The 10,124-nt window shown below is 49.2% G+C and overlaps 1 protein-coding gene across 1 annotated transcript; it reads left to right on the plus strand.

Annotated features, from left to right (window-relative positions):
• Nucleotides 1–902: 902 nt before the first annotated feature.
• Nucleotides 903–9,146, plus strand: ODF1 (outer dense fiber of sperm tails 1). The gene is made up of 2 exons (XM_037049013.1): nucleotides 903–1,222; nucleotides 8,723–9,146. The coding sequence occupies exons 1-2, from the start codon at nucleotides 903–905 to the stop codon at nucleotides 9,144–9,146; spliced, it is 744 nt and encodes a 247-aa protein (XP_036904908.1).
• Nucleotides 9,147–10,124: the final 978 nt, after the last annotated feature.

Below are 10,124 nucleotides of genomic sequence, written 5' to 3' on the forward strand. Positions count from 1 at the left end.
CTTGAACCAAAGATGGGGCGGAGCCTGGGGTCCAGCGTGTTGATCCAGCTGGGAGCACAGGAGACCTGCCCAAAGCGGGGTTTGGGCAGGTGGCTCCAAGGGTATCAGGAAGCACTCAAGGACAGGGTGTCTGCTGGGGGCTTGGATGGAAGACCAGAGGTAGAGTGGCTTGGTGGTGGTGACCGAGGACAGGACCCTGAGCAATGAGAGATGGGCACTTAGATCAGGACACTGGCTGTTGGAGACCTGATATCCCAGGATAGCCAGGACTCCAGGTTGTAAAGTAAGGTCAGGACTCAGACACTTGGGGCTCAGACTGCCAAGGACCAAGGCACACATGAGGATGAGTTAGTCGGGAGAACCATGGGAAAGGTCTTTATATTCTTCATGTAAAGAGACTTGGAGCCAGGAAAAAACTGGAGTGTAAGGGTCGAAGCTAAGCACCAAGGCTGGAGCAGCAAGAAGAGTTCGGAGAAAGGAGCCAGGTAGCTCCTACCGTCACCCACACCAAGGCCTCCACAGCCTCAGCCAGTCCTCAGGGCACACACCCAGAAGTCAAGGGCATTAAAGGTCAGCCCACAAACCCCAAAGAGCTAGGAATGTTTGGGGGACCCATCCAACCTCCAGGTGAATGAAATCTCAACATGAGCATAGTTCTGAGAGCAGCTTTATAGCTCAGAGGAAGGTCTCTGAAGGCCATGACTGTGAATGGTTCACATGGCAACCAAGAGACTATGACATACTCAGAAGGGGCTGAGGTCATAGAACACAAGCTTTAAAGTAAGTGAAACATGTGCGCCTCATTTATTTTTAAACGAAACTTCTGAGAAGAGCTTAGAACAATTTTTCCCCCGGAGTGCCGTTTCCCAAAGGTGCTCACAAAACAATAAGGTGTGACTGTAATGGCTGCACTGAGTTGTCTTTTGGACAGTGTCAGACGGGACATAAAGAAGGTGGACAGAGAACTGAGGCAACTGCGATGCATTGATGAGCTCAGCACGCGGTGCCTGTGCGACCTGTACATGCACCCCTACTGCTGCTGTGACCTGCACCCCTACCCGTACTGCCTGTGCTACTCCAAGCGCTCCCGCTCCTGCGGCCTCTGCGATCTCTACCCCTGCTGCCTGTGTGATGTCAAGCTCTACTGCCTTCGCCCATCGCTCAGAAGTCTGGAGAGGAAAGCCATCAGGGCCATAGAAGACGAAAAGAGAGAGATCGCCAAGTAGGAGAATACGTTCTGATTTCCATCGTTGGTATAGGAGCCCCAGGAGGCGGAATAAAGGGAGGGAGGTGACAATACTTGAGCCGAGATGAAGAGGGTTCGAGAAAATGATTCTGGTGGCTTAGCCAAGATTTCGGAAGAGCGAATGGGTCTTTGAGGGGAATTACAGAATTCTCAAAAGACAACGTAATGATGTCAGTTGGCAGGGCTGTTGTTGGCGCAGAGCAGGGGCACCAGCATGATAAACTCTAGGGCTTTAATGAGGGAAAGAAATGGGGGGTGTCGTTAAAAAGCTATTGGAAGCAGAGAACTGCACATTTTTTCTGGTTGCGAATAAAGTGATTCAAGTACGTTTGGACGTACAGAAATGACTGCAGGAGAAGTAATGATAATTGATCAAATCCTTAATGTTTGCCAGAGGCTTTACGAGCAGGGGAGCAAATTGAACAATAGAGGCGTTTCCTGGGTTTTATAGGAAAACCTTTCTCCCATGTCCCAACTCCAGGCAAAGACTTAAAGTTCGTCTGGAGTTGGGTCTGTTATGTTGGCCTCTCCTCCGACTCTGGTAAAAGTTTCGCAAATAAACTGCAGATCTGAGAGTCTCGGCTTTTGGGACAGAGTTGAAAAGGTTTTTTAAACTGAATTGGGTAATTTTAAGTCATCAAAGATTTTCTGTTTGATTACATTTTCTTTTTTAGCTTAAGGGAAGCTTTTTTTTTTAACTTTCTACTTATGCCATTTAGTCTGTTACCATTGTTGAAAGAAAATAGTCGAAACCCAGCTCCCTAGTGAAGTGAATTCTGGTCCATACATACAGTGGAATGATAATGTAGACGCAAAAATGATTGCTGAAGCATTTTACATGTTGATGTATTAAGTAAAAAAAAAAAAAGCAAGGCACAGAAAAACTATTCCATGCACTGCTGTTTTTTAAAGATGCGCACAAATGGATGGCAGATATTTTTGGTGAACTACATTTGATGTGTAACATTGTCTAATTTAAGGTGGACAACATGTTAATTTGATATGTTTGCATACTGTAACGTGACTGCCATCGCGGTGATAATTAGCTCCACTGATCACACAATTATCATTTCCTTTTAGTGGTTTGAGTAACTATGGCCTGGTCCCTTGGCAAGTTTGATGATTTTAATACAATATGATTGTCTATACTCACTTTATGGTGCTAATATTAGATCTCTGAAAATTATTTACTATTCGTTGCAAGTCTGTATCTTAAACAACATCGTCCTATCCTGATGACAAATTCATAGATTAGGCAGACAGACAGACAGACAGACAGGGAGATAAAGAGAGACAGAGCAAGATCCTTGACAACAGGGATCCTGCTGTTTCACTGGAAAGGGCAATAAGGACATTACTGTCCAGGTCGTAGGTCACCAAGGGTCAGGAACAAACGTCCCTTAACCATCTGGGATGGGGCTCTTGCCGATAAACTCATCAACACTCAACTTGAGCTGATTTTTATTTTTACTCCTTAGAGTAGCAAGACTGAGCCAAGGATTCTTTTGTAATATTTGATCTAAATGAAGGGAGGCAGATCTGTGTCCACTCTCCCTTTACCCTCCCTTGATTACTTTTGACCCAAGTCCTTTCAGCCTTTGTCTCCTGGCTGTCCCCACTCCCCAGACTCTCCGGGGGAGAGTGCCTCTCTGCTCTTTGACATCCGGGCACCCACTCCCCGCCCCAGCAGGGGACCTGATTTCTCAGTGTGCAGTGGACCCAACTTCAAGGTTAATTCTCAGCTGTGTGGTTGATATGTGAGGGGACGCGTCCCCTGATGATGCCTGGACTTTCGCTAATTTTTTCTGTCCTGTGGCAGTACATGATGCTGGTGATATCTTTACCCGAATTCCCAGTGCTCTAAACTGGGAGATCCATTTTGGAAGTGGCCTCAGACCGGCCCTGTTGTACCGTCTCTCAGCTACTTTTCCGACAGAACATCCACACCACCAGGCGGAGGCCTCCTGTGCTCTGTCTCTGACAGCTTGACATTTCGTCACCCAGAAGGGCTTCGTGTCACCTGCGAACCTAAATATTCAATTTTCCTGAATATGATGAAAATGCCAGACCCTTATCTAGCCCTGGTCCCAGAGGACTCTCACTGTTAATGTTTTTTCTTCCAGGGAAATGCCTCTTTTTTCCACTCATCTCTCAGCTAACTCCCAATCCATGACTAAATAGATCCAGAAATATCATGTTAATTCAATGTTTTAAAACAACTTTTGGTGTGAAACATTGCCCAAGGCTTTTTGAATTTAGAAATCATGTTCACAGGACCTTTCTACTCCTTTAATGAATGCTGGCCATTCGGTTAGGTTGACATGTCCTTTTAGATGTCAGGCTACGTTGTCCAGAAGGTTCTTCGCCAAACCAGGTCCTGGAGGAAGTGTTTGTCCGTGGTCGTCCATCTGCTCTGTCTCTGGGTGTTCCTTTGATAGCTGATAAGAAGGCTTGGCCACAATTTAATTCCCAAGAACGCCTCAAGTATATGTTATGTGATCGATGGGTGTGCCTGCATGCGTGTGCCTACCTTTGTGCATGTGGGGGTGGTGTTTTTTTAAACTTAGTGTAAAAGGTCCCATCCATTCCCATTGTTTGCTGGGCAGCTGCTTTAAGAGATATGTCAGCAGCATCTTCCTTGTTAGACACCCGAGCAAGTACTTCTGTTTCTTTAGCTTCTTTGATGTTCTCTTTTTCCCACCAAATTAGTTTTTGCATAGCATGCACCAGCTATTTCCCCCGATTCTTCCTTCTCCTTCTGAATTAGAAGGGCCAAGGTCACTGAATTGGGTCTCCTTTGCAAGGAGCTGTGCCAGCAATCCAACCTGGTGTGCACCTCATCCCCACTGCATGCCGTGGGCCCCCGCCCTCTGCACTAAAGTAAGTCCAAGAAGAGACCGTGGCGCCCACTCAGTCCTGCCATGGGGAGTTTATCACATAATCAGCGGTGCCCCGTTGCCGCCCCGACTCCTGGCAGCAGCCTTTGTAGATAAACGAACCTCACTTTGCAGCCACACCACAGGTGTGTGGTGGCCCCAGCCCTGCACCCCTTACTAACACCTGGAAACTGGCCCCAAGACCGCACCTCCCTCCACTCCCCACCGCGGGCGGCCTGAGTCTCAACAAGAACTTCCCTTAAACATCCCCACACGAGGGGCACTCAACCTTCTGAATACCTCGAAACTCCGCCCTCTCATTTCTTCCCTGATTTACCCCTTCGCACTTGGAGAATGTGGTTTTCACTGAATCACTCTGGCCCTGGAGGCGGATGACACTCATCCTCTGTGGTGACCTCTTTGCCTGTTTAGCAGCACCTGGCCAAGTTCTAAGCCTCAGGGAAATCTTTTCATCCCCCCCCCCCCCCCCCCCCCCCCCCCANCTTTCCAACCCCCCCCCCCCCCCCCCGCCGTTCCCTGCCTCAGAAGCCATGGCCTCCAAGAGGGGAAGCCTGGCGGCTTTGTGGCTGGTAAGAAGCTGGCTCTCCCCCCGACAGGAGAGTTCTCCTGTTCCCCTGAGGAAGCCGATGGGGCCCTCTCATCGCCATCTCTTGGAGCACATACGCACAGGTCTTGGAGCCCAGTCACCCCAGGATGACAAGGGTAGAAATGGCTGCCCATCTAGGCCACGTGCATGTCTGTCTACTGCTTGGTCTGACCTTGCTTAATGACGCAGGATTCACTTACAGCCTCAGATTTCAGGAAAGTCAGTGTCAGGCAAGCCCAGTACAGACTAAATGACTTCTCCTCTATTGGGTAAAATGATGTCCCTTGGACTTCCACGCCGCTTATCCTTGTACCATCGTGGCCATCTTAGAGGTGATGAAGCAGCCTCAGTGGCCATGTCTTTTGATCACCAGGAGTGGGAGATGCGGGACCTGAAGCCAGGCTCTCCTCATCTGCCTCATCGGGCCAGTGCTTCTGGAGGGGTCCCTGGGCCAGCTTGTCAAAAACGCAAATCCTCAGCTCCTCTGGCCCACCTGCTGAGTCGGAAGCCCCAGAGGGAGCACCCAGCCACCTGTCTTAACAAGCTCTGCTGGGGACTCAGATGCACCTGCATTGTCCTACTCTGCTCCTGCCGGGCAACCAAAAGTCTAGCAAGGAGAGCCAAGATGGGAAAAGCAGGGAAGAGGGCGAAGAAAGAAGAGGAAGGGGAAGATGTGCTGGAAAGGAGGAATTCAGTGTAACAGGTCCTAGGAAGGGGTCTAAATTAGGAGAAAAGGCCAAGTACTTCACAGATGACTAGAGAAAGGCCTGCTGCCCTTTGCTCTTGAGAAAAGAGGGGTCTGTTAGATGTCTTCGTTACTTTACACATCAGCAGGCTGAACATGATTTATATCATTGTGAAGATGGCTGGTTATGTCACTCCCCACTGCTGTGGAAAGCATGTGTCGCGTTCAGGAGCTTGGCCGCACATGCTCGTGAAACTCAGTTTCAGTGGGGAGAAGGGGTGGTAGACACAGACAATGGCTGCCCATGCATTTTCCCCAGCTTTCCCCAGGGGCTTCTGCAACAAACCGAAGGGGCCGGTTCCCCCATGTTTCCTGTGGTTAAGCTCCACCCTCCTGATAAGTACAGGAGGCAATCCCCACAGAGCCTTGGAAGATCCCACGTGGGATCACGGGCACCTCACTATGTGAGTCAAATTGCAAGTTCAGAGTTGAGTCTGATGAGTAAAGTGTGGCTCTGGCAATTTCTCCTAAACCCACACATCTCCACTGATAACTTCTGACCTTGAAGCAAAGGGAAGGAGAAATGTGACCTTGCCAAATTTCTTGGGTGATTTCCTGAAGATCCGAATTGGAAGAGGACAGGTGCAGGGGGCAAAGGGGCAAAGGGACAGAGTGTTGGGAACAGAGAAGGAGCGGGATTCTAAGCAATAAAAGACGTGAAATTGTGCCCCAAGACTCAGGTCACCAAGAGGAGGACATGGATCTTGGAGTCGGCTATGGCTCGTAGACCTGGCCCCAGGCCCACCCCCTGCAGAGGGCCTGTGTCTTACACACAAGATCAGACGTGGCGGTAGTCAAGTCTGGAGATCCTGCTTGGGGTCTGTGGTCCTTCTTTGTGCGACCCAGCCCGGCCTTCATGGCAGGACTTGATGCTTCTCCTCTCCGACGGAAAGGTCTGCACCGAACAGAAGAGCGTGGCTCAGCCCCCCGTGCACACCAAGGGAGGTTCTTCAGAGCCCGGGGTGGGGGGGCACCATTCTGCTCTGTGCTTCACGCTTGGCTTTGGCTGTTGGGGCTTCCAGCCTGTGGTCCACCCACAGAGGGCACGGTGCATCTTTGTGTGCTACTCTCTGCCCATCCGGGGAGATAAGAGTGCTTTTTCTGTTGTTGTTCTCACAGAGATACAGACAGATTCGAAAGAAAGCCCATTTCTCTTCCTTTCTTCTTAGCATGGCCTGTGGGTACCCAGCATGAAAGATGACTGGGGCCGGGGTGGAAATGAAGCCGAGTGACTGGCGCAGTCCTCTGGGTGCCTTGCAGAAATTTTCTATTCCTCTCAGTATCTTATAGGACAGCATTCTATTTGATCATTCTGAAATTAGCCACTAGGGCCTTCATTTAAACCTTCAGTACAAGGGCTCACGTTGTCATTAAACCAATCACGCTAGGGCTTATCAAGTAAAAAAATAAGTAGAAATAGATACACACACACACAAAGGGAAAAAGTCTAGTCCCAAAATGTTCGATGTTATATAGAATTATGGGTATTTTTAAAAATATACCTTGTTTTTGCTAATCTGTATTTTCTGAGTTTTCTACAATGAACTTAAGTGACAAAAAAAGTATATAAACAAAATACAGCATAAAAAGTAAGAATTAAAAATGTCTCGAGCCAATAATCCAATCATTGGGTCCGACACCTCAAACTGGAAAATGTTCTAGAAATCACACACTCCAATGCCTTTCTTGGGAGACTGACTGATAAAAGATTTGTAGGAGTATCTCTCAGAATGCAGATTGTTAACGTATAAAAAGAAGACCATTTCAGGGCATTAGGTTTTCTCTGGAAGGATCAGGCCATTGGAACACGGACCCACGCCAGGCTTCGGAGACCCACGGTTAAAACCCTCGCCTTGGCACCAACAGACCTGAATTTGACTCCAGACTCTCCCCTTCCGCACCTTTACCTCCCCCGCATCTGTAAAACAGCGATAGTTACATCTGCATCCAAGGGTTACCATGGAGAGTAAACAAAACAATGCCCTTCCCAAGGCAGCACTTTCCACAAAACCCAGGATCCTAATCAGGTGTCAAGTACTAACACACCTTTCATTCATTCATTGATTTTTTCCCACACAACAAACCCAGAAGGAGGTCCCAAATTTATAAATGAGGAAACTGAGGCACTGAGATTCAGTCACTTGTCCCCGTGGCGGAGCCTAGATGTGGACTTAAATAGCTGCGCTCTTAAGAACTTCACTTTACTACTTGTTGACGTATCAGAAGTGACCAATTGGTGGGAGCTGTGACTATTGTCCTCCTTTTACTACAAAGGATCTGTACACAGGATTGCTGAGCAAGGCAGCTCTCTGGGCACCACAGAACCTGCTGCTCCAGGGCCCACAGGTGTGGTATTTAGCAATCAGCTCAGTGCAGGAAAGAGAAAAGCCTTGATGTGCCCTGCTTACCAGTTCCCATGGTGTAAATATTCTCACCAGGATAGATCTCAAGCTATCAACATGAAGTCACTGGATGAAGAGGTGGGAAGGGAGAGGCATAATTAACCCTTGCAAGCCAGCAGGATTCAGGGCACAGTGCCTCCAAGCTGACTTCCCTGCTGGGGCCTGCTGTCCAGAGTCTGGAGCGGCCTGAGACGGGAGGAGACGAGCCAGGCCCTAGCATCCTGCCTTGGCAGTTTGTCGATGGAGTACTACGGCCGAGCCTGTGTGATGGCTTAGGACGGCACCAGTCCTGTGGGTCTACAGGGCTGGGTCCTGAGCTGACAGCCATCATCAAAATGCAAGTTTTAAATGGTATCCCCTTAAAAACAAATGCTGAGGGTCTACGTACAATAGTAATAATAAGAATGGTCATGTAATAATTAAGCAGAGTTTGTAATGTGCCGAGCACAATGTTAAGCAAAATACGTGATTTCATTGAAACCTCCGTTACTGTGATGTAGGTACTATTATTATTTTCATTTTACAGATGAGGAAACTGATGCACAGAGAAGTTAAGGAACCTGCCCAAGTTTCCTTAAGGAAGAAGAGTAGGTGCTGAGGTTTAAATATAAGAGAAAGATCTGGAGGGCCAAGCATCTGTATGTTCTTAACAGAGGTTCACCTTAGGGGAGTGTGATTTCCATGAGAAGTCTTTCATTTTCTACTTTATACACTTCTGTAAAGTTTGATTTTTCACAATGGCCCGTGTTAACGTTTGCCATGAAAAAAGAAATAGAGATCGAAATACTGCTTCTCGAGCCAGGTCTGAACTTCTCCCTCCTACCCTTCCCGTTTTCTGAATTGCAGACTGAGAAGAACCACAAACAGAATTCTGGCCTCCTCTTGCTGTAGCAGTAACGTTTTAGGATCGGTAAATGTGTGCGGCTTTGAACCTGATCAAGTAAAAGTTCGAGTGAAGGACGGAAAGGTGTGTGTGTCAGCCGAGCGGGAGAATAGGTATGACTGCCTGGGGTCGAAAAAGTACAGCTACATGAACATCTGCAAGGAGTTCAGCTTGCCCCCGTGTGTGGACGAGAAGGACGTGACCTACTCCTACGGGCTCGGCAGCTGCGTCAAGATCGAGTCTCCGTGCTACCCCTGCACTTCCCCCTGCAACCCCTGCAGCCCCTGCAGCCCCTGCAGCCCCTGCAGCCCCTGCAACCCATGTGACCCTTGCAACCCGTGCTACCCGTGCGGGAGCCGATTCTCCTGTAGGAAGATGATCCTGTAGAGTGTAGGAAGCCATCACTTAGTAGATGTAGTTACTCCAGCCAGGCAGCTCTTCCAGCGTTTCTCTTCCCCCTCCAGGCCCCCGTTATTCCAGGACATAGGAAGCTGAATACATAACTGCAACCACTGGCGTTGTGTGCGTGTCTTTTGGTTCGACCCACTCACTACAGGAGCCCTGCCCGGGGAGAGGGCATCGGAGGAGTTAATGGGTGGGACTGGAAGATAGCAAGGTCTGCCCACTGTGTCCGACTTTACAGCCAACTGCTGCCAAACGCCAGGGCAAGATGCACTTTGGGTGGGCGCCTCCAGACACTGTTTTTCCAAATGGTTCCCTGAAATGACCCGGCCCAGAAAACCAACTGTCGAAGCAGGAACAGACCAGGGCTCAAGGCGAGTGCTTTTTCAAAGCTGCTGCAGTAGGAAGAGCAAGTGACCCCCACGCTCCTCTGCACCCTGAGCAAACTGTGGTCAGAGTTTTCACTGGCAACAGTCAGTACAAAGGTGTGGGGGAGCATGTTCCCTAACCCACAGCTGCTCATTTCCCAGCTTCCCTGTGATCTGGGGGAATGGCCGACGTGGGGTCAGAGCGGTGAGCTACCTCCTCAGGATTTATTCCCACTATAGCTGCTTGTCTCAGTCCCCGAAACTCCTTTGTAAGCACAGAAGTTCAGTTGGGGTAGTTCATGAGTGCAAAGCACACCTTTCACAAAATGGTAGTGTCGCTCACCTGAACTCAGGTGCCCGTGGACATGGCCGTGAGCCCTTCCTGACTGCCTTCGCAGAGGAAGAGGAGACGAGGGCAGGCATCAGAGTGAGGACACAGGCTGATTTCAGACCTGACTCTTACAGGAACGGGAACGTAACACACCCTCACGCTTGCTCAGTAAATCTTTGCATCAGTTTCAGCTGCCTGTGGGTTGGAGCTGCAGTTCTGCCTCGGCTGCCCATGGGAATCACTTGGGGGGCTTTAAAAGTATGA

Source organism: Sturnira hondurensis, unplaced genomic scaffold, assembly GCF_014824575.4.
Source record: "Sturnira hondurensis isolate 20B ecotype Veracruz unplaced genomic scaffold, ASM1482457v3 Scaffold0006413, whole genome shotgun sequence".
NCBI lineage: Eukaryota > Metazoa > Chordata > Mammalia > Chiroptera > Phyllostomidae > Sturnira > Sturnira hondurensis.